Source organism: Procambarus clarkii, chromosome 3 (genome assembly GCF_040958095.1).
Source record: "Procambarus clarkii isolate CNS0578487 chromosome 3, FALCON_Pclarkii_2.0, whole genome shotgun sequence".
Lineage (NCBI taxonomy): Eukaryota > Metazoa > Arthropoda > Malacostraca > Decapoda > Cambaridae > Procambarus > Procambarus clarkii.
In genome coordinates this window covers 17,075,721-17,101,487 of record NC_091152.1, presented here as the reverse complement: position 1 = coordinate 17,101,487, position 25,767 = coordinate 17,075,721, and the positions used below count along the sequence as shown (strand labels likewise).

Genomic DNA, 25,767 nt, shown 5'->3' with positions numbered 1-25,767 from the left:
CTTGCGGGGGTTGAGCTCTGGCTCTTTGGTCCCGCCTCTCAACCGTCAATCAACTGGTGTACAGATTCCTGAGCCTATTGGGCTCTATCATATCTACATTTGAAACTGTGAATGGAGTCAGCCTCCACCACATCACTTCCTAATGCATTCCATTTGCTAACTACTCTGACACTGAAAAAGTTCTTTCTAACGTCTCTGTGGCTCATTTGGGTACTCAGCTTCCACCTGTGTCCCCTTGTTCGCGTCCCACCAGTGTTGAAAAGTTCGTCCTTGTTTACCCGGTCGATTCCCCTGAGGATTTTGTAGGTTGTGATCATGTCCCCCCTTACTCTTCTGTCTTCCAGTGTCGTGAGGTGCATTTCCCGCAGCCTTTCCTCATAACTCATGCCTCTTAGTTCTGGGACTAGTCTAGTAGCATACCTTTGGACTTTTTCCAGCTTCGTCTTGTGCTTGACAAGGTACGGGCTCCATGCTGGGGCCGCATACTCCAGGATTGGTCTTACATATGTGGTGTACAAGATTCTGAATGATTCCTTACACAGGTTCCTGAACGCCGTTCTGATGTTAGCCAGCCTCGCATATGCCGCAGACGTTATTCTCTTTATGTGGGCTTCAGGAGACAGGTTTGGTGTGATATCAACTCCTAGATCTTTCTCTCTGTCTGTTTCATTAAGTACTTCATCTCCTATTCTGTATCCTGTGCCTGGCCTCCTGTTTCCACTGCCTAGTTTCATTACTTTGCATTTACTCGGGTTGAACTTCAACAGCCATTTGTTGGACCATTCACTCAGTCTATCCAGGTCATCTTGTAGCCTCCTACTATCATCCTCTGTTTCAATCCTCCTCATAATTTTTGCATCGTCGGCAAACATTGAGAGGAACGAATCTATACCCTCTGGGAGATCATTTACATATACCAGAAACAGTATAGGTCCAAGGACTGACCCCTGCGGGACTCCACTTGTGACGTCTCGCCAATCTGAGACCTCACCCCTCACACAGACTCGTTGTCTCCTGTTGCTTAGGTATTCCTCTATCCACCGGAGTACCTTCCCTCTCACTCCAGCCTGCATCTCCAACTTTCGCACTAGCCTCTTGTGTGGCACTGTATCAAAGGCTTTCTGACAATCCAAAAATATGCAGTCTGCCCACCCTTCTCTTTCTTGCCTTATTTTTGTTGCCTGGTCGTAGAATTCAAGTAACCCTGTGAGGCAGGACCTGCCATCCCTGAACCCATGTTGATGCTGTGTTACAAAGTTCCTTCGCTCCAGATGCTCCACTAGTTTTTTTCGCACAATCTTCTCCATCAGCTTGCATGGTATGCAGGTTAGGGACACTGGCCTGTAGTTCAGTGCCTCCTGTCTATCCCCTTTCTTGTATATCGGGACTACGTTAGCTGCTTTCCAAGTATCTGGCAGTTCCCCTGTTGCCAGTGATTTGTTATACACTATGGAGAGTGGTAGGCTCAGTTCTCTTGCTCCTTCCTTTAGAACCCAAGGGGAGATTCCATCTGGGCCTATAGCCTTCGTCACGTCCAACTCTAGTAAACACTTCCTTACTTCCCCACTGGTAATCTCAAACTCTTCCAGTGGTTCCTGGTTAGCTATTCCCTCACTTACCTCTGGAATTTCTCCTTGTTCTAAGGTGAAGACCTCCTGGAATTTCTTATTCAATTCCTCACACACTTCCTTGTCATTTGTAGTGAATCCTTCCGCCCCTATCCTTAATCTCATAACCTGTTCCTTTACTGTTGTTTTTCTCCTAATGTGGCTATGCAACAATTTAGGCTGAGTCTTTGCCTTGCTTGCGATGTCATTTTCGTATTGTCTTTCTGCCTCTCTTCTCATCCTGACATATTCATTCCTGGCATTCTGGTATCTTTCTCTGCTCTCCAGTGTCCTGTTATTCCTATAGTTTCTCCATGCCCTTTTACTTTGCTGCTTAGCTAGCCTACATCTATGATTAAACCATGGGTTTCTCATCTTCATTTCTCTGTTTTCCTTTTGGACTGGGACAAACTTGTTTGCTGCGTCCTTGCACTTCTGCGTGATGTAATCCATCATATCTTGGGCCGTCTTTCCCCTGAGCTCTGTTTCCCATGCTATATCTGTTAGGAATTTTCTTATCCCCTCATAGTTTCCCTTTCGGTATGCTAACCTTTTGGTTTCGGTATCCCTCCTCGAGTTCAATAACCCTTCTTCAATCAAGTACTCAAACACCAGTACACTGGTGTGTGTGTGTGTGTGTGTGTGTGTGTGTGTGTGTGTGTGTGTGTGTGTGTGTGTGTGTACTTAATTGTGGACCTGTGCATGCGGGGGTTGAGCTTCTGACCTTCGGTCCCGCCTCTCAACCGTCAATTACTAGCCCCTAAGCCTATTCACCTCTCTTATATCAACACTTGAAACTGTGAATGGAGTCAGTCTCCATAGTATCACTTCCTAGTGCATTCTATTTATTAAATTCTCTCCAAGTCCAACCACTTGGGGTGGACGGTAGATTCATGCAGGTCGGCGTTCAATCCCCGACCGTCCAAGAGGTTGGGCACCATTCCTTTCCTTCCCCCCGTCCCATCCCAAATCCCAATCATTATTCCCTCCAAGTGCTATATTGTCGTGGTGGCTTGGCTCTTTCGCTTGATAGTTCCATTCCCACAGCTGAGCCACAGCTGAGCCACAGCAACCTCTCCCCTGTCTCCCAGTCCTCTCCCACCATCCCCCCCCCCTCTCCCATCCCTTGGTCCTCCCAACCATTCCCCACTCCCCCGTCCCCTCGTCTTTCTAACCATTCCCCACTCCCCTGTTCCCTCGTCCTTCTAACCATTCCCCACTCCCCCGTCCCCTCGTCCTTCTAACCATTCCCCACTCCCCCGTCCCCTCGTCTTTCTAACCATTCCCCGCTCCCCTGTTCCCTCGTCCCCCCACCATCCCCTACTTCCCTCCCCTCGTCCTCCCCACCATTCCCCACTCCCTCGTCCGATGCATTCCCAAATGATCTGATGTTCCCATCAGAAAATTAGGAACATCAACTGATCTCATGTTCCAATCACTGAAATATAAGAAAAACATTTAAAAAACGAAATGAAAAAAAAAAAAAAAAAAATTATATTCATGAAATGAACGGTATGGTGAACAACACAGCTCAATTCTAACACAATGTCACACAAAATAATTAAATCAAAATTAAAATAAATCGAAATCTATGAAAATTCAATTTATCAATGAAATCGGGAACATTGAAATAGAATCTTAATGTAATTAGTATAGCGTGTGTCGGTCTTATGTGCAACAGATGGCGCTGTTTTTTAAACGCGCATGTTATTGCCTGTCACAGGGGTGGCATCTATATAGTAGGTATATAAAAACATGCGCGTACTCGAATGGAATGTTGTGCCAAAATTTCCAAGCAATAGATGAAGAGCTTTCGGAGATTACAACTCTTACGTCCAGCAGATGGCTCTGTTTAAAAAAAAAAAAATGTTTTTCTCTGTCACAGGTGAAGCATGTATATAGTAGGTATATAAAAAGACGTGCTTATTCGAATGCAACGTTGTGTCAAAATATCAAAGAAATCGGTAAGGAGGTTTCAAAGATTTCCCCTCACATGAAAAACACAGTTTTTCAAAAGAAGCATTTTTTTTTTTTTAACCGTCACAGACGTGACATCTATATAGTAGGTATATAAAAACCCGCCCAGATGCGAATGGAATGTTGTGTGAAAATTTCAAAGCAATCGGTGAAGAACTTTCGGAGATTAGCGATTTTGAACAAACGGACATTAGCGATTTTGAACAAACGGACATTAGCGATTTTGAACAAACGGACATTAGCGATTTTGAACAAACGGACATTAGCGATTTTGAACAAACGGACATTAGCGGTTTTGAACAAACGGACATTTCCATTTTTATTTATAAAGCTATTGACATTTCTTACTGCAGATGGTGGTTGGAGTTGTGTTCGAGAACGAGCGTCAAGGCGTTCATCTTGGAGAAGACGCTGCTGAAGTCAGAATTATTTACTAGAGAACTGTGAGTGAGGAGGAGGAGCCGTGCTGCTGGACGCAGCAGGCGGCTCCTCGAGGCCCTCCTGGCGAAGGTAGTGAGGAAGGCGACGTCGCTGCTCGCCGCCACCACCGTGAGGCACCACGACGCTCGTCCAACCTGTTATACGGCGGTTAAAAATAGTTTAACATGTTATCTAAAAGCAGGCGATGAGTCACAATAACGTGGCTAAAGTATGTTGACCAGACCACACACTAGAAGGTGAAGGGACGACGACGACGTTTCGGTCCGTCCTGGACCATTCTCAAGTCGATTGTGAATTCTCACAATCGACTTGAGAATGGTCCAGGACGGACCGAAACGTCGTCGTCCCTTCACCTTCTAGTGTGTGCTCTGGTCAACATGTTATCTAAAATGTAAACATTATAGTGACTCATTATATCATCACAGATATTACGAAATGGCTCTCATTAGAATTTGAACAACTGAATTGTTGTTGTGGTTGATGAGTGTAATATTTGAACTACCGTGTGTGTGATAGTGAGGGGTGTGGCTGTGTGTGTATCTTGTGTTGTGTGATGCTGTGAGATAGTGTCATAGTGATAGATAGTATGTGATAGTGAGGGTGTGGCTGAATGGGGACAGCGAGAGTTCAGAGTAACAAGGGTTGCTGTGGGGAGGAAGGTGAAGGGTGTTGTCCTCTCCTCTGGGGTGCTGATTGGGAGTTCCCCACTCCCTTCCAGGACTGTTGTGTTGGGGGTTATAGTTCCCTGGTTCTCTCCTCTCCCCCCTGCACTTCGTTATTGCTTCTACTGCCATTACCCTCTCTTCCTTCATCAGGTCCCTCTGGAGGAATACTTCCCTGTATCCTCTTACATAGAACAGATGGCTTTTCCTTGCTAGAATTGACTTCGTGATCTCGTTTGTAAACACTATCTTTATCAGGCGATCTCTGTCCTTGTTGTACCAGCCTAGTTTGTGGTGTTATGTGAGCTGAATATCTTATTAGGTTGTGTGTGGTTGTGAAACTCTTACAAAAATATATCAAGCTCATATTGGAATTTGATTTGAAAATGCATATCTTATCGTAAACTGCAGTTTGTTGAACAACAAAGCTACAGATCTATACTGGCGAAGAATGAATGTTGCATTTCAATTATAAAGAAATAATTTATTTTATTGCAAATGACCTTTAATTGCAGGCAATAGGGTGAAGGCTACATGGGTATCAAACCCATTGTACCAGTAATGGCAAGGTTGTCTCTTCCCTCCGCCTCATTAATGAGTGTGACTCACCTTGCGGGCCTCGCTGACCATGCTGGAGGTGCGCTCGTGCAGCGCGTTCGCGTCCTGCCTGTCACCTCGCACCTCGAACACCGACACACCAAACGGCAGCCGCTGGAAATGTACCATTCTGTCATGAGGTACCCTCCCTCCATCACCTGAGGTACCCTACACCCACCACTTAAGGTATTGTATACCCCCGTCACCTGAGGTACCCTACCCCAGCACTAAGAGTTTAGTGATGGGGTTGGGTACCCCATCACTGTGTCATTGTTTCAACGATTCAGTGCCATCGTTCGTGATTTGTTGGTAGGCTCAGAGGTCGTCTATGGCCTCGACCAAATGCAGGCTGTCAAGCCTGGTGAATGTTGCCAACTGTCCCGTTATAGCTCTGGTCCGTCATGTTCTGGGCCTCCGTCGCCAAGGCCTGTGCTGCATTCCTGTTTCAGTCTCGTTCTGATCATCTACCCTGGAACACTGTACATACATACATACTGGCTCCAAGCAATCCTTCCCTGTGGCCACTGCTGCTACAGCTCTCTCCAGGACAATCAACACCGCTACATCCACACAACCCTGACCACTGGCACAGAATCCATACGGCTTCACCGGCATACTCAGTGTGGGGAAATGTGGTTCTTGATTATATGCTAATAAAATAATATATAATTCTTATATGCTCGAAGGACCAGAATTCTATTCTAAATGAGAGAACCAGTGGCTTATGGATCTCTATGATTAAATGCAATTAAAATCTAATAATACAACAATCCTATTAATGTATAATAAATGAACTGTAGATTCTATAAATTGTAAAGCCGCTTCCCATAACACATTTTGAGGGGTTATTCTATAAGGTTAATTTATATAATGTATGTAGTGTATAACAAATTTCTTATATGATGAAATAAGAAATGCAGGTATATAGATTAAATCTTATCATAAGAAATCATTCAATTAATCAAGGAAATGTTCCATGAAACTATAAGAACGAAATTACAGCTTAGCTCCATGATGAAATAGTAGCATGAGTCTGGTAATACTCGTCACTGAAACTTGTTGCATCAGGATATCCTAGGAACCGGTCCGTCTAATTACCACAAGCTACCACAAGCTACAACAAGCTACACAAGCTTCAGAAAGCTTCCTGGCAATACGTTAGTAATGAATAAATATGATATATTAAGTTAGGCTGACCTAACCTAACCTAACCTATCCTAACCTAACCTAACCTAACTTAACCAAACCTAACCTAACCTAACCGAAGCTTGGATCGTCGACTTGATTTGGCGTCACCAGCTTTTTATTTTCGTCTAATTTCTTTATAAAAAGATACTTTTTCAGATTAAAATTATGTTTTTTCATGTTGTACATTCAGCACCAACATTATAATGAGTAAATATATCATATTTATTCATTACTAACGTATTGCCAGGAAGCTTTCTGAAGTTTGTGTAGTTTGTGGTAGCTTGTGGTAATTAGACGGACCCCCTAGGAACACGTGACCGAGGCTAAGGTTTACCTCCTTTCTTGCCAATAAGACACAGGCTGAAATACGGGCAGTATGTAAATACTATTTAAAGAGATATAATACTACATATATTTCTAAATGAAATGTGAGAGCGCCCTGAAATAAAACTCACTTGTTATTTTTAGTGGTCATGCAGTGTGACGACAAACGTCCTATCTAATATTATATTGTGATCACAAACAATAACAGTATATAGGAACTTAGAGTTTGCCGATACTGGTGTCTGAGAAATGATGAAGCTGCTCCGTCACTCTAACGTCTGCAGCAGCAAGGATGTTGCAATAACGAGTCGGTAACTCTAGAAAGCTTCCAGACACTCTTTCTCTCTGAGAATAATGGCTGCGTCTCCTCCATCGCTTGCGCATGCGCGGTAGCATGGAGTGTGGGAACGGAGTAAAATTCTACTATGATTCGTACAACGATGCAAGATAATAAAGACAAGGTTTATCATAAGGAAGATAATATTAATTAAATTCTCGCGATGTGACAATTAAAATAAAACGAAGTTCACATAGACGAAAAAGCTAAAGGGGAAAGTTATTCCTCCATGAATACCCTGTGATAACAGTTCCTAACTGTATAAAGTGATCTCAGCAAACAATGTTATATTACTGGAACAATGGTAAATATATTATCAACTAATAAGTCTTGTAAAAGAATGCTGAAATAAAGGAGAATGTATCACAGTTCTCTGGAATATAAATGTTTTTCTCAGTCATGTGAGCTGACGCAACACGGCTATGAATACTGGGAACGTTTGGTATACATACTACGCAGTATAATATGAATTAATGTTATTCCACTACTGGTTAGTAGTATTAGTAAAATATAATGATTAGCACAAGAATAGCCTCTTAAAGTACTAAATGTTTGTAATTAAGTATTAAATGATTATAATGCCTAGTACAGGAAATACATCCTATTGTATTAGGGATTAGTAATTAATCCTTGGAAATTTCCAACACTCAGGACCATTCAGTTGTTCTCGTCTAACTCACGATTACACATCACCACACATAAACTTTATACATGATCACTGCATCTGTCAAATTTCCCAGTGCCCCCTAGCCCCCCCTGCCCTGGGGAGCCGGTCGGCCGAGCGGACAGCACATTGGACTTGTGATCCTGTGGTCCTGGGTTCGATCCCAGGCGCCGGCGAGAAACAATGGGCAGAGTTTCTTTCACCCTATGCCCCTGTTACCTAGTAGTAAAATAGGTACCTGGGTGTTAGTCAGCTGTCACGGGCTGCTTCCTGGGGGTGGAGGCCTGGTCGAGGACCGGGCCGCGGGGACACTAAAAAGCCCCGAAATCATCTTAAGATAACCTCAAGATGGTCGAGGACCGGGCCGCGGGGACACTAAAAAGCCCCGAAATCATCTTAAGATAACCTCAAGATGGTCGAGGACCGGGCCGCTGGGACACTAAAAAGCCCCGAAATCATCTTAAGATAACCTCAAGATAGTCGAGGACCGGGCCGCGGGGACACTAAAAAGCCCCGAAATCATCTTAAGATAACCTCAAGATAGTCGAGGACCGGGCCGCGGGGACACTAAAAAGCCCCGAAATCATCTTAAGATAACCTCAAGATAGTCGAGGACCGGGCCGCGGGGACACTAAAAAGCCCCGAAATCATCTTAAGATAACCTCAAGATAGCACTTATTAATACATGATAACCCCCTCGAGTCCTTGTTCTTTCCCTTATATATTGTAGAAACTATATTAAGCCTAACTATATTAACCTAACTATATTAACCTAACTATATTAACCTAACTATATTAACCTAACAATATTAAGCCTAACTATATTAACCTAACTATATTATATAGTTGCTCCAAAGTTGACGGAATTTTAGTTGCAGGTAATTAGATGTTCCTGTTAATTCTACATAACTTATCCCTAAGAATTCAACTTTCCAAAAAGTTCTACACTAATCATATGTGCACTAATTATAATTTATACTTCCCAAAGGTACAGGAATCAGTCGGGAGAGGCGAGAGGTAACCATCAAGATGGCGCTCAATTTACAAAGTCAGGAGAAGCAAGGAATATAAGCAGTCAAGAATGGAGCGTCACCTGTGGAACAGGTGCAGAGGCGCCACTATTGTACAACTTATTGGAATGTGAAGCAACTGAAGCCCTGCGCATCAAACTCAACATTAACCCAGTGACAGCAGCTGCATTAGATGCAAGTTTCACAGCGACTACAATGCTTAGAAAAGCAGTTGAAGAATGAGACACACTAGTGAACATTTTGCATCTACATCCGCCACACAGATAAAGTTATTAAAACAAGACTAAAACCAGTGTGCTAAAACAGAAGCAAAAAAGAAACAGGGGGAGAGGAAACCTCCACCTCTATTTAAAACTTTGACCCAAATATCACAGTAACAAGGTTATCGTTAATAACCGAAGTCAATTACAGGCGCACTATAGCCCGTGCTACATGGACATTTCGTTCTGAGTAGCCAAACCTAAAAATCAACAACAGAGTGTCAACAGTTTAACTCCAGTAGCAGTTCAGTAACTTAACACTCTGTATATACTTCGGGTATTCAACACCATCACATTCACCAGCAACAATTCAACACTAAAGTCTAGTTTCCTATTCTCGCAAGATGCTTCAGCCTGGCTACAGAGACTCACTCTCGTCCCGCACTGGAGCTTCACACACCCGGCCTACCCCTGGTCTCACTCTGTCGTCTACTCCAGGCCTCGTCTCGGCTATCATAACCCGTCATTACAGTTACAGTATCAGACTGCTGTACCTATGACTAATAAACAACAAAAGCCACTAAACTCTTTGAATAATGTAACCTAAACATGTATAGGTTAAAATATCCCAGACTCGTCTACAATGGCAATTGCTACAGGTAATAATTCCTGCTTTGATGCCAAGGGGCGATTCTCGCCTATACTGTCACCCGGGATCCTTTCCTGCTATTTTTTACTCTACAGGCGGCTTGGCTCTGTAAGCCTCCTGGCTCTCTACAGGCGGCTTGGCTCTGTAAGCCTCCTGGCTCTCTACAGGCGGCTTGGCTCTGTAAGCCTCCTGGCTCTCTACAGGCGGCTTGGCTCTGTAAGCCTCCTGGCTCTCTACAGGCGGCTTGGCTCTGTAAGCCTCCTGGCTCTCTACAGGCGGCTTGGCTCTGTAAGCCTCCTGGCTCTCTACAGGCGGCTTGGCTCTGTAAGCCTCCTGGCTCTCTACAGGCGGCTTGGCTCTGTAAGCATCCTGGCTCTCTACAGGCGGCTTGGCTCTGTAAGACTTTACCACTCAGCTCCGTGACCTGGTCCCGATAGACCGTTTTGAGTGTACCGCTTAATAATTGTGCCGAGTATCTTGAGGTTATCTTGAGATGATTTCGGGGCTTTAGTGTCCCCGCGGCCCGGTCCTCGACCAGGCCTCCACCCCCAAGAAGCAGCCCGTGACAGCTGACTAACTCCCAGGTACCTATTTACTGCTAGGTAACAGGGGCATTCAGGGTGAAAGAAACTTTACCCATTTGTTTCTGCCTCGTGCGGGAATCGAACCCGCGCCACAGAATTACGAGTCCTGCGCGCTATCCACCAGGCTACGAGGCCCCGAGGCCTACGAGGCTACGAGGAGGTAATATATATGTGACGGGTGATCTTTACCCTGAAGGGGTTGGGGATTTTGGGACTTAAACCTCCTAAAGAGAGCTCTGGTTGTTGCACCAGACTGTTACTGCCGTAGAGGAGGCCAACGTCCCCAACCACTCCCAGACGGAACACACAACCGACCTCGGCAGCCACACTCTTAATGCTACTGTCGGTCGACCAGCAATGGACACCAGAGTGCTTGTAATTTACCTAGGAGATCACCCTGTATGGTTCTTGATCTTGGAGAGGGGTTCAGCATCACATATTTAGGGGTGTGGCTCCATCACTGGCCTCGTTGTCTTGTGCACACACCCTACTCAAGTCGCCGTGACTCTCAACTCTCTTTGTTTGGAATGATCTCCTAAATCCCTATTTCGTGAATTAGTATCTTCTGCCACCCTGTCTGCAGCCATGACCCTCTCTCTCCCACTCGCTTTCTGGGAAACTTCACTAGGACAAGAGCAAAAGCCAGCTAACACATGTATTTAATATACAAAGAAAACATACACTGTACATGATATATAAAATTGAACATTATCATACAACACTCTAACCTGCTACACCCCAGTAGCATTCCAATATCATATCCTGGCTTCACCAACTGTCCATATCAAGTGGCAGCTCAACTCTTGGCTTACCATTTACTACTCCCTCACTGCTTGGGGCTGAAATCCGGTCAAAACAATACTGTATCTTTTTTTTTTTTTTCATTCATAAACAGGGGGATTGGCGGGTGCATGGAATCACTTTTGGGTCTTTGTTTGGAGGACGGGCTGAGCATTTATCAACCTGTCCTCGACTCAAGTCCATTACATCCAGCGGTCGACCCCACAGACGCATTCATAAATTTTAACATGCTGTTCATTCAAAACAGGAATTTTCTCAAGTATAAATTAATATTATAATATATTAGCATATTGTGTATAAATAGGCATAGGATAGGTTAGGTGTTTAGGTTCTGTTGGCGATTATTTGTATTTGTAGTACGTGGGTGAAGCATTTACAGCGTTGTGGTTCGAACAAAATTCGTCAGTGAAGCACTTGTTCCGGATATGTTCGAACGTCAGCAGTTGTGAGTCGTGTGTAAACCGTTTTTCATTCATAAACAGGGGGTTTGGCGGGTGCATGGAATCACTTTTGGATCTTTGTTTGGAGGACGGGCTGATTCACAACTGATTTCGTTCGAGCACTTCCGGAACAAGTGCTTCAATGACGAATTTTGTTTGAACCACAACGCTGTAAACGCTTCACCCACGTACGACAAATACAAATTCTCGCCAACGGAACCTAAACACCTTTTTATACTGAAAAAATCCAAATAGTTTTAATATTGAAAAATGCAAGACCTTGCATGTAGGGCATAACAACGCACATCACAACTATTAAATCAACAACATTACCTTGCAGCAGATCAAAGAAGAAAACGACCTTGGAGTCAGACTCCACCAGTCATTAAAAGTTGCACAACAGGTACGAACTTAAAAAAATAAAAAAATAAAAAAGCCAACCAAACCCTGGGATTAGTTAAAGAAACCTTTGATTTCAAGGAAAAGAAAGTGGTTATTCAATTGTACAAATCTCTGGTGAGCGCCATCTGTGATACAGTTTAGGATAACGACAATGTCTACTTGTTATGATGTTATTATGGCATGTAATTAATGTACTGTAATATATAAGAACATAATAAAGGTAACTGCAGAAGGCCTTTTGGCCCATACGAGGCATCTATGTAAACTGTCCTAATTATATATGTACAGCTATTTAGGGAATAAAGCTTTTGATTTGACTACCATGACAGTCGATAGCGCCATCTATCGACTGACGGCAAAAACAGAAAGTGGCCACGTGACGCAGATCATCACACAGTTTCTTTACCGCTTATTTTAATTGTTGTTGTCTCTGCTAGACAGCCTTAGTCCGTAAACTGCTTCCCGAGAGTACAGTGGTGACGCTTGTTGGAGCTCTCTCTCCCTCGCTCATCTTTAGGCTTTTAATCTCCAGCAACCGTTAGAGTTCTATTTTAAGATGTGTATTTTAGTCCTTCGCAACGGTGAGTTGTTGCTGATATTTATACAAGATGTATGATGTGCTGGGTACAACACAATTCGGTTAACTAGTCATCGGCCAACATATGCTGGTTACAGCTACACTTGTCAAGTGATGTTTTTCCTCAATGGACACATCTTGGCAATAACATTAAAAAACATATTAATTGCATCGAATGTTCATTGCATGCAGCCTAGGTTAAGTTTAATAGTTAATTTAAAGGGGAATATGTCTGTATGCCTATTAAGTGCGCGGTATGAGGGAGCGATTTAGTTCGGCAGGATAATTCTCATGTAGAAAAACTAGATATGGACCACCTAAGTGTTGAAAGAATAATGGTACACAGATTTATTTCTTAATTTCATGTAAATCATGACAGTAATCTGTAGTGGTTTTGATTTTACAGAATCCTCCTTGACGGGAATTCGTGGACGCCTGGAAAGTGAAGAACTAAATGTTTTGAAGAGACGAACGTTATTTAACATCAAAGAGTCTCTAGGAGTGTTAGAACCAGGACAGCTACTCCAAACCGGGGAAGATCTTAAAAATAGAAGTGTTATAGGATTAAATCCTGAACAGGTTAGACTGAAAGAAGGGAATATTTCCGTCTGCCTATGGACGCAAATTGATGATGTTGAGAATGCACATCTCGCGACAAAGAATAACTTGAATACGATGGATCTTGCAGATACTTGCGACTTAGATGTGATGGAAAGTTGCCTGGAGACACGATACGAGTGCCCTAGTGAACTAGTAGTTGACAATACCAGGAAAAACTACGACCAGGTCTGGCAGGATGCAGAATCGATGTCGTCTCAGAACGACGCGTCTAGGTGTTGGCTGGAGTCGGTCTCAGGCCTCGACCCTGACGAAGTCACCTGCGGAGAAGTTGTATTGTGTGATGTTTTGGTTCCTGGACCAAACTCGGGCACTGATGTGCTGTTACATGCTGGGGCCTCTGGCGGCGGTGCTGGGGCTCCTGGGGCCTCTGGCGGCGGTGCTGGGGCTCCTGGGGCCTCCGGCGGCGGTGCTGGGGCTCCTGGGGCCTCCGGCGGCGGTGCTGGGGCTCCTGGGGCCTCCGGCGGCGGTGCTGGGGCTCCTGGGGCCTCCGGCGGCGGTGCTGGGGCTCCTGGGGCCTCCGGCGGCGGTGCTGGGGCTCCTGGGGCCTCCGGCGGCGGTGCTGGGGCTCCTGGGGCCTCCGGCGGCGGTGCTGGGGCTCCTGGGGCCTCCGGCGGCGGTGCTGGGGCTCCTGGGGCCTCCGGCGGCGGTGCTGGGGCTCCTGGGGCCTCCGGCGGCGGTGCTGGGGCTCCTGGGGCCTCCGGCGGCGGTGCTGGGGCTCCTGGGGCCTCCGGCGGCGGTGCTGGGGCTCCTGGGGCCTCCGGCGGCGGTGCTGGGGCTCCTGGGGCCTCCGGCGGCGGTGCTGGGGCTCCTGGGGCCTCCGGCGGCGGTGCTGGGGCTCCTGGGGCCTCCGGCGGCGGTGCTGGGGCTCCTGGGGCCTCCGGCGGCGGTGCTGGGGCTCCTGGGGCCTCCGGCGGCGGTGCTGGGGCTCCTGGGGCCTCCGGCGGCGGTGCTGGGGCTCCTGGGGCCTCCGGCGGCGGTGCTGGGGCTCCTGGGGCCTCCGGCGGCGGTGCTGGGGCTCCTGGGGCCTCCGGCGGCGGTGCTGGGGCTCCTGGGGCCTCCGGCGGCGGTGCTGGGGCTCCTGGGGCCTCCGGCGGCGGTGCTGGGGCTCCTGGGGCCTCCGGCGGCGGTGCTGGGGCTCCTGGGGCCTCCGGCGGCGGTGCTGGGGCTCCTGGGGCCTCCGGCGGCGGTGCTGGGGCTCCTGGGGCCTCCGGCGGCGGTGCTGGGGCTCCTGGGGCCTCCGGCGGCGGTGCTGGGGCTCCTGGGGCCTCCGGCGGCGGTGCTGGGGCTCCTGGGGCCTCCGGCGGCGGTGCTGGGGCTCCTGGGGCCTCCGGCGGCGGTGCTGGGGCTCCTGGGGCCTCCGGCGGCGGTGCTGGGGCTCCTGGGGCCTCCGGCGGCGGTGCTGGGGCTCCTGGGGCCTCCGGCGGCGGTGCTGGGGCTCCTGGGGCCTCCGGCGGCGGTGCTGGGGCTCCTGGGGCCTCCGGCGGCGGTGCTGGGGCTCCTGGGGCCTCCGGCGGCGGTGCTGGGGCTCCTGGGGCCTCCGGCGGCGGTGCTGGGGCTCCTGGGGCCTCCGGCGGCGGTGCTGGGGCTCCTGGGGCCTCCGGCGGCGGTGCTGGGGCTCCTGGGGCCTCCGGCGGCGGTGCTGGGGCTCCTGGGGCCTCCGGCGGCGGTGCTGGGGCTCCTGGGGCCTCCGGCGGCGGTGCTGGGGCTCCTGGGGCCTCCGGCGGCGGTGCTGGGGCTCCTGGGGCCTCCGGCGGCGGTGCTGGGGCTCCTGGGGCCTCCGGCGGCGGTGCTGGGGCTCCTGGGGCCTCCGGCGGCGGTGCTGGGGCTCCTGGGGCCTCCGGCGGCGGTGCTGGGGCTCCTGGGGCCTCCGGCGGCGGTGCTGGGGCTCCTGGGGCCTCCGGCGGCGGTGCTGGGGCTCCTGGGGCCTCCGGCGGCGGTGCTGGGGCTCCTGGGGCCTCCGGCGGCGGTGCTGGGGCTCCTGGGGCCTCCGGCGGCGGTGCTGGGGCTCCTGGGGCCTCCGGCGGCGGTGCTGGGGCTCCTGGGGCCTCCGGCGGCGGTGCTGGGGCTCCTGGGGCCTCCGGCGGCGGTGCTGGGGCTCCTGGGGCCTCCGCACCGCCACCGCGCCCAGCACCGAAGAGCTCTGCAAAGCCTGCACGACGTGCAAAGGCGGGTAACCCAGCTGCATTGCAACAGCAGGAAGAAACTCTAACAACTGCGTCAACCAGACGAGGAAAGTCTGACAGTAACAAACATGTTCCTAAGCCAAGCGTTCGGCAACTGACTGATGCCGCCGCCGAGCCTCGGGTCAGGGAGGGGCGCGCCGCCGAGCCTCGGGTCAGGGAGGGGCGCGCCGCCGAGCCTCGGGTCAGGGAGGGGCGCGCCGCCGAGCCTCGGGTCAGGAAGCGGCACATGGCCGGTCCTGTGGTCGCAAATCGGTACCCTCCTCCCCTGGAACCTGGCGTGATAGATTGTAATCCTGTTAACAGCGGTCGGACCGGTGTGCATCAGTCATTAACACCTCGAGAGCAAATAGATATTAGCGTAGAAATAATTATTGGACCAACTACAATTAGCAACAACGTTTTATTAACCAATGAAGAGGCAAGGTCTCCCGTCGTGCCTGAGGAAGCAGCTTCACCACAGGAGCCATTAATGGATATAGCTCTACCTTCACAAACTAGTGCCTCCTTCCCCATTCAGCAGAGTCAATGGCCCTCATTACTCCTCCTCATGACTCTGATGCTCATTGGAGTAGCAGAGTCATTGCCAATTCCTCCCCAAGAGGCTTCAGACTTTACTGGTAGGGATAAAGAGGATGACGGAAGAGGCCACAGCCCGACATCATGAACTCGATGCTAGATGGAATAAAAGGGGATCTTTCTCTGTGGCTAAAGCAGGTTCTTAAAACTTCTGAAGTGTAAGGAAAAGGTAAGATTCTGTACAGTGAAATTTTTATTATTGAATGTTACGAAGTTTGTAAAGATTTTCCCAACCCCACTTTTTATTGGGATAAGTTGCTATTTACGGGACATAACTTGCAATATTTTGTAAATTTGCCGATAAAATACATAATGTTAGGCTTGGTAGTTGAAAGCTTTTCAAAGTGAATAAATTGTTTTAAATTTGCCAGTGGCTTACTTTAGATTGCCTATTGTATTTTAAGTGGAAATATTGGCTTTGCCAGGATTTGAAGAATCAAAATATGGCTTCTTATATCAATGGGTTAAACTCTGGGTTTTGCACAAGTATATTTATTTTTCTATAAATTGCTCTCCTTGGACCAGATTCACGAAAGCACTTACGAACGTGTACATCTTTCCTCAATCTTTGACGGCTTTAGTTACATTTATTAAACAGTTTACAATCATGAAAACTTGCCAATCAACTGTTGTTATTGTTATAAACAGCCTCCTGGTGCTTCGGAGCTCATTAACTGTTAAATAATTGGAAACAAAGCCGCCAAAGATTGAGAAAAGATGTACAGGTTCGTAAGTGTTTGCGCAAGTGCTTTCGTGAATCTGGCCCCTTGTGTGTCCACCCGCCTCCCCCCTTTTAAACTGCGGTACCTGACGTTGTCAAGTAACGGAACACTTTTATTGTCGAGCTTTGCCCTTATTGCCGAGGCTGATCTAGGACTGAGAGCACTCAAGGTGACGGTTGCTGGGTGTATATCCGCGATGCACTCTTGGGGTGCATCACCTTGTCGGGTGCCTCTAATTGTGGCTCTATGATGGGTATGGGGCTTATTTGTTGATTTTTTGTTTCTTAAATGTACATTTTCATGCCTTTTCTGGCCCTCTAACTTGACGCATGGGGGTAGGCGATCAAGCCCTCCTGAGGCAGACTGTGCTGGGAGGGCGGTCTCTGTAGCCCCCCTGCTGCATTAGGCCCAGACCATGTTACTTCTCCCTGCTCTCCTCCACCTCTGTCGTGGGGTTGAGGTCTATGCCCCCAGGGATGACTATCACCTTTGTCTTTCTCCACAACTGCGCATTTTACCCACTCTTACAGAGGTGCTCGGGGCCGTCACCTCCGCACTCGCATGGATCATTCCCAATCTAATATGTCCCAGACTTTGTTTGGTCTTGCTAATGTGGACTAAGTATTTTGATCTTAGGCATGTTGAATAGTACGCATCCTCTAGATTTATTCCTCTATAAACTTCATTGAGTGGCTACGTTGGTCACCTTTATCCCCACCAGTACTGGTTCCCGTGTTGTAGCAGCCCCCTTCTCGGAAAACGGCTGACTGCTTGAGTTTTGTCCTGCATTGGATAGATCTCTGTTCGCGTATCCAAAAATGCGCGGTTAAAAGAAGCCATGGCAGAGTTCTCCTGCACGAAGTTGTAACAGGGAACTGCAAGACTGCCTCGAGAATATTAAATATATCCTTGAGACCAAGGGTCATTCTATCCTCCAGATACATTCATTCGACACCCCCCCCCCCCCCCGTGATCGTCGTCATCAGTCTTTGAGTTGTCACGTTTGACAGCCGGTCCCTTCCACATTCAGTCATTCTTGCTGGTGCCAGATGCTCCGGTCAGAAATACATTCGTCTCTCATCGCCTCTGCTGCAGGTGCTGGAGATCTGGGCATGGTCCCTTCCGTCCTTGACCCCCTTCCTAAATTTTGTAAAACCGTGACCCATGTGACTAAAGCTTTTACCCTGCCTACAGTTCTGAAACTTTTTTTTTCCTGAACACTTTTCTTCACACCCCTGCACCATTTCTGTCTTCACCGATGGGTCTAAGTCTGCAGACGGTGTAGGCTTTTTTTTCCTGACCACACATTTGTGTCGCATGCCTTTGGAGACTGGTATCTTCACGGTAGAGCTTTATGCTATTCTCTATGCTCTTCAACTGTTTTCTCAGTCAATCCTTCTTTGTTGTTGTAGTCGACTCTCGCAGTGCCCTCATGGCTCTGGAGTCCAGAGCCATGAACTCTAATCCATTCAGTGGTGGTAGAGAATCAACATTGGATGTTTCTCCAGTAGATTTAAGACAATGGAGTTTTACTGAGTTCCCAGCCATATTAGTGTGTCATTAAATGAACGTGCGGACGCTGCCGCTAAAGAAACTATCCGCTCATGTCCCATAAAGGTATTCCATATTTAGACTTTTACCCAGTTATTTATTCTCCATCTTAAGTTATGTCCCCGTGGCCTTCCTCCCACCACCGTAACCGGTGGTGGGAAACGGCTCTGGTGAGACTGCATATCGAGATTAAGCATTTACGCTTAACTCACGGTCACTTAATGGAGCATCGCCTTGCTCCTTATTGTCCAAACTGCCTTGTCCCTCTTACAGTCGTGCATATCCTTGTTGAATGTCCTGACTTCCAGGACGAGCGTGTCTCTTGCTTCCCGACTGTCCCTCGTAGTCACCTGTCCCTCGATAGAATTCCTGATGAATTCGATACCTTTGATATCGATCGCCTTGTGCATTTCTCATAATGGTATCATTAGTGATATTTAGCGCCCCATGATTATCCCGCACATTTGATGGTGCTTACCTTGCCTTACCTTGAGGTTACCTTGAGGTGCTTCCGGGGCTTAGCATCCCCGCGGCCCAGTCGTCGACCAGGCCTCCTGGTTACTGGACTGATCAACCAGGCTGTTGGACGCGGCTGCTCGCAGCCTGACGTATGAGTCACAGCCTGGTTGATCAGGTATCCTTTGGAGGTGCTTATCCAGTTCTCTCTTGAACACTGTGAGGGGATTGCCAGTTATGTCCCTTATGTGTAGTGGAAGCGTGTTGAACAGTCTCGGGCCTCTGATGTTGATAGTTCTCTCTTGAACACTGTGAGGGGTCGGCCAGTTATGTCCCTTATGTGTAGTGGAAGCGTGTTGAACAGTCTCGGGCCTCTGATGTTGATAGTTCTCTCTTGAACACTGTGAGGGGTCGGCCAGTTATGCCCCTTATGTGTAGTGGAAGCGTGTTGAACAGTCTCGGGCCACTGATGTTGATAGTTCTCTCTTGAACACTGTGAGGGGTCGGCCAGTTATGTCCCTTATGTGTAGTGGAAGCGTGTTGAACAGTCTCGGGCCTCTGATGTTGATAGTTCTCTCTTGAACACTGTGAGGGGTCGGCCAGTTATGTCCCTTATGTGTAGTGGAAGCGTGTTGAACAGTCTCGGGCCACTGATGTTGATAGAGTTCTCTCTTGAGTACCTGTTGCACCTCCGCTTTTCAACGGGGGTATTCTGCACATCCTGCCATGTCTTCTGGTCTCGTGTGATGTTATTTCTGTGTGCAGGTTTGGGACCAGCCCCTCTAATATTTTTCCACATGTAAATTATGTATCTCTCCCGCCTGCGCTCAAGGGAGTACAGATTTAGGCTCTTTAGTCGGTCCCAATAGTTTAGATGTTTTACCGAGTGGATTCTAGCAGTAAAGGATCTTTGCACGCTCTCCAGGTCAGCAATTTCTCCAGCTTTGAAAGGGGCTGTCATTGTGCAGCAGTACTCCGCTCTAGAGAGCACAAGCGTTTTGAAAAGAATCATCATCGGTATAGCATCTCTAGTGTGAAAAGTTCTTCTTATCCAACCTGTCATTTTTCTTGCAGTTGTGACGGCTACTTTATTGTGTTCTTTAAAGGTAAGGTCTTCCGACATGAGTACACCCAGATCCTTTACATTGCCTTTTCGTTCTATGTTATGATTTGCCTGAGTTTTGTACGTGGTTTCCGTTTTTATATTTTCATTTTTCCCATAGCGCATGAGCTGGAACTTATATTCGTTAAACACCATATTTTCTGTAGCCCATAGAAAGACCTGATCTACATCTGACTGGAGCCATAGCTACATAGCCTTCCCGGCTGGGTGCCTTCCTTTGATAATTACTTTTTTTACTTCCAATTTGCCCGGCTCGGTGAACAGAAGTAAACTTGACCAGATATCATGTGTAGTGGTTAATGTTATCTTTTAATGGGTGATGTGTGTTCAACATCCATTCTGCCTCTACATTTTAACAATAACTAAACCTTAAATGTTTGTTTATAAGTCACTTAAAGATTGTCATTGATTACTACTTGAATGTTTCAGGATGTTACGTTGGCTGTTTGTGGGGAACCTGAGGCTGCGAGACCTCAGATGGACAAGGTTTGCCAAGTCTGTGGCACCGGAGAACGTGATCCCTCTCAAGACAGATTTTCTTTGATTGATGGTTTGGAGGAGAAGGAAACTTGGTTTCAAGACATGGTTGACTCGGAAGAATGAATTTGAAAGAGCTAGACACCATAGTCATTGTTATCTAAAATTTGTTTCAAACTTTGTTGCAAAATTTCCAAATAAGAGAATATCTCGAATAAAAAAAACTATATTTCAATTGATGTCGCACAGAACATTTTACTAATATTTTATTGTGAAGTAAACCCAAAGTAGGATTCAGGTTTGTGATTTTGAATTTTTTATTTAACCTCGCCATCATTGACCTTTTGAAGAAGTGTTGGCGCGGTGGAAAGGTATCGAACTCGATAATTAAAGTGGCAGTTTACTAAATTAGATGTCTTTTCTTGCCTGAGATTGGGGAGGAGAGGTTAAAACTTTAACTCGAGCTTCGATCCTACAGGTCTGTTTAAATTTATTTAGACGTGTATCTTTCGTGTTCATTAATCTGGCATTCGTGGGTCTGACATTTTGCTCAAATCCACGAACAAGAGGCATAGAGCGGCTCAAGTGTTCAAATTGGCTGGTTAAGTTGGCATTACAGAAAGAGTTCTGGGGCCAGATTCACGAAAGCACTTACGAATCTGTACATCTTTCCTCAATCTTTGTCGGCTTTGTTTACAATTATTAAACAGTTAATGAGCTCCGAAGCACCAGGAGGCTGTTTATAACAATAACAGTTGATTGGGAAGTTTTCATGCTTGTAAACTGTTTAATAAATGTAACCAAAGCCGTCAAAGATTGAGGAAAGATGTACACGTTCGTAAGTGCTTGCGTAAGTGCTTTCGTGAATCTGGCCCCTGTATTTACGACGTTCATATTTAAAGTACAGCAATTTTGTTATTAGGATAAATCCATTACCACGTCTTTGTGTAATTGTCATAGTAGTGGCAGCTCAACTTTTTATCGTGCCATCATGTATTTTAAATTAATGTTTTAGGTTATCAATTACTTTGAACTAAACCAAATTATTTGCATCTAACCACACTTTTTAAGCTCACTATTGACAAGTGTGTGCTTCCTGCCATATGGTACAACGTTATAGTCAGTTTACATTAAGGAACTAGTTGATTCCTTGCTCTGTGTTGATCAGACATCAATGGCCCCTATATGTTCTCCAGGGTTTGTGAGCAGACAATGTATTTCTTGCGCCGATTGTCATGTTAATGTCATGGTTTAGAAAGCATTGTAAGATGTACCTTTGTAATTGCTACACATTGCTGGCAGTGATAGTGTAGATATGAATTGAATTAGAATATAAACATCATGGGCTGTCTGTAGCATTGACAGCCGGCATGTAGCCAGCAGGTCTGTAAAAGTGTTTCACGGAAATTTTGTCTAGATTAAAGTGAAATGTCAAATTAATATTTGTTCAAAGAAAGACTGGGAAGCCTACTTAATTGTAGTCTTGTGTGGTCGATGCTGGTAGATATTGTTCGTGTGAATATTCCAATATGTCGGTTGGACTTAAAGTGAATATTGAGACTCTCCCAGTCTGTAAGAAGTGTTCATTTACTAGGTAGACAAATGTGAAGTGTTTAGTTGAGGAACTTGGAAGTTGTGCCATTATAAACGGAACAAGATTTTGTAAAGTTTACTTCTCTGGTAGCGTAAATTATTTGATCCTGTTTGCTGGTTTTTAATGTTTTACATTATTACATTTTAAAGTTTGTTTCTTATGAGCGCCTTGAGCTGCTCTACTGGCCACCTTCGACACAAATGTATAAGGAAAGTGCCAGAACATTATATAGACTTTTCCTATGCTTCGAAATAAAGTATTTAAAGAATGTTTGTTTATTTTATAAGTTGTTAGACATTATGAATGTTTCATTATCGCTATTGCCGTGGTGAGGGGCTCACGTACACCTCCCTGGGACGGGTGTGGGTTGCCTTTGCCCCCTCTCCTGCCCCCTCTTTGGGTGGTGTACGTGCAAAAGGGCCCCACGTAGGGGCCTTGTGAGCCATCGGACCACCCGCCAGAGGGGTCGCCCATGAGGGGCCGCCCTGAGTGGATTATTGGGTGTCCAGGCTGGGGCGATAGGAGGAATGGGGGCTTGGCACCATTGTGGGAGAATAGACGGTGTAGTAGGACTCGCCTATTGAAAAGGGGGAGACTCGCTGGGGTCGACGAACCCTTCCTGCACTGACCCGTGCTTGGTCTACCTGGCTGCCCTGGTACGTGGTATCTCTTGGTTCCAGGTCTCACCTTTAAATTGATTGATACATGGATGACGACATGACTTTTCTTATCCAGGCTCATGGGGTGGACGACCAGGCCCCATGAGCTGGACTGTACTGGAAGACCGGGCCCTGAAGCCCCCCCTTTCCCGCTACAGGGGCCCGGTTTAGGCCCAGACCGGACTCCTCCTACCTGCTCCCCTCCGTCCTCTGTAGTTGGATCGAACCCCAAGGCCTCTGTGGTGACCGCCTCGTCACTTGCACGGCTCCCTCTCTTTGTGACTACTCCACCTTATGACTCGTCTCTCTCTAGAGGTTCTCACCGCCGTCCCCGCCACGGCCGCTTTCGTATGCTCCCTTCTCATATTAATTCGTACCATGCATTGTTTGTCCTGCTATGTGGAATAAGTACTTTGACCTCCAAAGTACTTACAAAGTACAAGTATGGCCTAAGTGAAAAGGCCAAAAGAATGAAGTTGGGACAGAATATGATACCGCCAGGTGGTGTCGTAAGCCTTTTCCAGATCAAAAAGGACGGCAACAACGGAGGTCTTCGCAGCAAAAGCAGTACGATTATAGACCTCCAAGTTCACCAGGACATCTGTCGTGTTGCGGCACTTGCGGAAACCAAATTGAGAAGGGGAGAGGTAGGGATAATGTTCCAAGAACCACATTAGACGACATTAACCATTCGTTCAAAGAGTTTACAGACAACTCTTGAGGGGATGTCCCAAGAGACCCTGGTTTGCGAACAGGGAGGACAACGGCATAGAGCCAGTACTCTGGGAATGACGACGACTCCCAGACCCTATTATACAGACTCGATAAATACTGAGACTTGCACGGAGGGAGATGGCGAAGCATCTCATAATGAATGCCATCAGAGTCCGCCGCCGTAGAACCGCAGAGGGCCAGGGCAGACTGAAGTTTAGACTAGAGAGGGGATCGTTATAGGGAAGTCAGAGATGGGTGTATAAATCTAAAGGACGAGATTAAAGAACAGGTTTACAAAGAAGGAAAGATTGAGAAAAATGTGAACAGACCTAACAGAAGAAAAGTGGGAACCCAGTTCGGTCGTAACAGCGGGTCAAGGACAGCAGCAGCAGGAGGGGCAGAAACCGAGAGAGAAGCGGGGGCCAAAGAAACCTCCGTAGCAGGAACAGGGGGCGAGAAAGAAAGCGAAGCCTTCTTACCCGCCGGGAAGGAGGAAGGAGATCAGCCAGACTTTCGCTTCTGATTTGGAGACGGGCGTCCCAGCAACGACAGACTCAAGCGTCTCAACAGGAGAAGCATGAGAGCAAACAACACGATGACCGCTGGGAGAGTGATGGACATCAGCCCGCACAGCCAGATTGCGTGGAGAGCTAAGAGACTGAGGGAAGGATGGGAAGGAGGATAGGAGGGAGATATGACAGACTAAGTAGAAAGAAGGGGAACCCCAGACAGAGAACCATGAGGGGGACCCTTTGGGACAGAACGTAAAGAAACAGGAGGCGGCGGCGGTGGGCGTGTCTGGGTCTAAGGCTTGAAAACGGTTGAGAGACTGAGGAAGGTGGGAAGAACACAACGCCCGAGGATAAGACATATCAGCGACAAGGGGGGTAGGGGAACGGTGAACTTGGCGCCTCACCTCGGGAAAAGACAAACATTTCCGGTGCTTCAAGGTGAGGACGGCTGCCTCAAGTTTGTAATGTAAACACACGCGCGGGAGAAGGTAGGGTGGGTCTCGCCATAATTGAGGCAGCAAGCCTGGGGAGAAGTGCACTCCGACTTGGTGATCTTCGTCCCCACACATGGAACAGACAGTACTGGAGCATCGGAGGGCACCATGTCCAAACTTCCAGCACTTATTACAGAGTCGAGGAGAGACAACTCTACAGCCAGGCTACAGAGAAGACTCGCTCTCGTCCCGCATTGGAGCTCTACACACTCTGCCCTCTGCTCTAGACCTCGTCTCGGCAATCATAACACGTCATTACAATTACAATTACCTGGCGTTCCGCGAGCGCTATGTCATGGGTTCGTATCCTGGTCGGGGAGGATTTACTGGGCGCAAATCCTTAACTGTAGCCTCTGTTTAACGCAACAGTAAAATGTGTACTTGGTTGTAACAACGATTCTTCGCAGCGGGGATCGTATTCCAGGGACCTGCCCGAAACGCTACGCGTACTAGTGGCTTTACAAGAATGCAAGAACTCTTGTATATATCTCAAAAAAAAGTATCACACTGCTGTACCCATGACTATTAAACAACAAAAACCACTAAACTCTTTCAATAATGTAACCTAAACATGTATAGGTTAAAATATCCCAGACTCATCTACAATGGCAATTGCTATCAGGTAATAATTCCTACTTTGATGTCAAGGGGCGATTCTTGCCTATACTGTCTCCCGGGTTCCTTTCCTGCCATTTTTACTCATCAGGCGGCTTGTCTCTGTAAGCCTCCTGGCTCTCTACAGGCGACTTATCTCTATAAGCCTGATGGTTCTCTACCATTCAGCTCTGTGACCTGGTACCGAAGGACTGTTTTGAGTGTACTGCTTAATAATTGTGCCGAGGAGGTAATATATATGTAACGGGTGATCTGCTCTGAGGGGGTTGGGGATATTGGGACAAACCTCCAAATGAGAGCTCTGGTTATTGCACCAGACTGTTACTTGCGTAGAGGCAAACACCTTCCCCAACCACTCCCAGACGGAACAAACAACTGACCTCGGCAGCCACCCTCCCACTACTGTCGGTCGAGCAGCAATGGACACTGGAGGGCTTGTAATTTATCTACATCACTCTGTACGCAACTCAATCTTGGAGAGAGGTCAGCATCTCATATTTAGAGGTGCGGCTCCAACACTCGCCTCGTTGTCTTGTGTAAACACCCTACTCGAGCCGCCGTGACTCCACACTCTCTCCTTGTTTGAAATGATCTCCTAGATACCCATTTCACGAGTTAGTATCTTGTGCCACCCTATCCGCAGCCATGACCTTCTCTCTCTCTCCCACTCGCTTTCTGGGAAACCTCACTAGGACAAGAGCAAAAGTCAGCTAACATGTACATTTAGTATACAAAGAAAACATACACTATACATGATATATAAAATTGAACATTATACCACATTCTAACCTGCTTCAACCCAGTTGCATTCCAATTTTATATCAAGTGGCTGCTCAACTCTTGGCTTACTATTTACTTCTCCCTCACTGCTTGGGGCTGAAATCCTGCACAATAATACTGTATCCTCAGCCATAAAAATGTATAAAACTCAGCTCGGGGCTGAAACACCAGAAACATCTACTTACGTATCCTCAACAAAAGAAGAAATG

General features: G+C 47.4%; 1 protein-coding gene and 1 non-coding gene across 3 annotated transcripts in view; one reads left to right on the top strand and one right to left on the bottom strand.

Annotated features, from left to right (window-relative positions):
• The window catches only part of LOC123760870 (probable glutamate receptor), a 108,649-nt gene that overhangs the window by 30,650 nt on the left and 52,232 nt on the right, over nt 1-25,767 (bottom strand). For both annotated transcript variants that reach the window (XM_045746666.2, XM_045746667.2), the window contains exons 4-5: nt 5,297-5,398; nt 3,933-4,159 (exon numbers count right to left, since the gene is read on the bottom strand). In XM_045746666.2, coding sequence (XP_045602622.2) covers nt 3,933-4,159; nt 5,297-5,398 — 329 coding nt within the window. The remainder of the gene's footprint in view (nt 1-3,932; nt 4,160-5,296; nt 5,399-25,767) is intronic.
• Nucleotides 15,318-22,052, top strand: LOC123760871 (uncharacterized). Its single transcript, XR_011229391.1, has 2 exons — nt 15,318-16,030; nt 20,143-22,052. It is a non-coding gene; the product is annotated as an uncharacterized protein (transcript).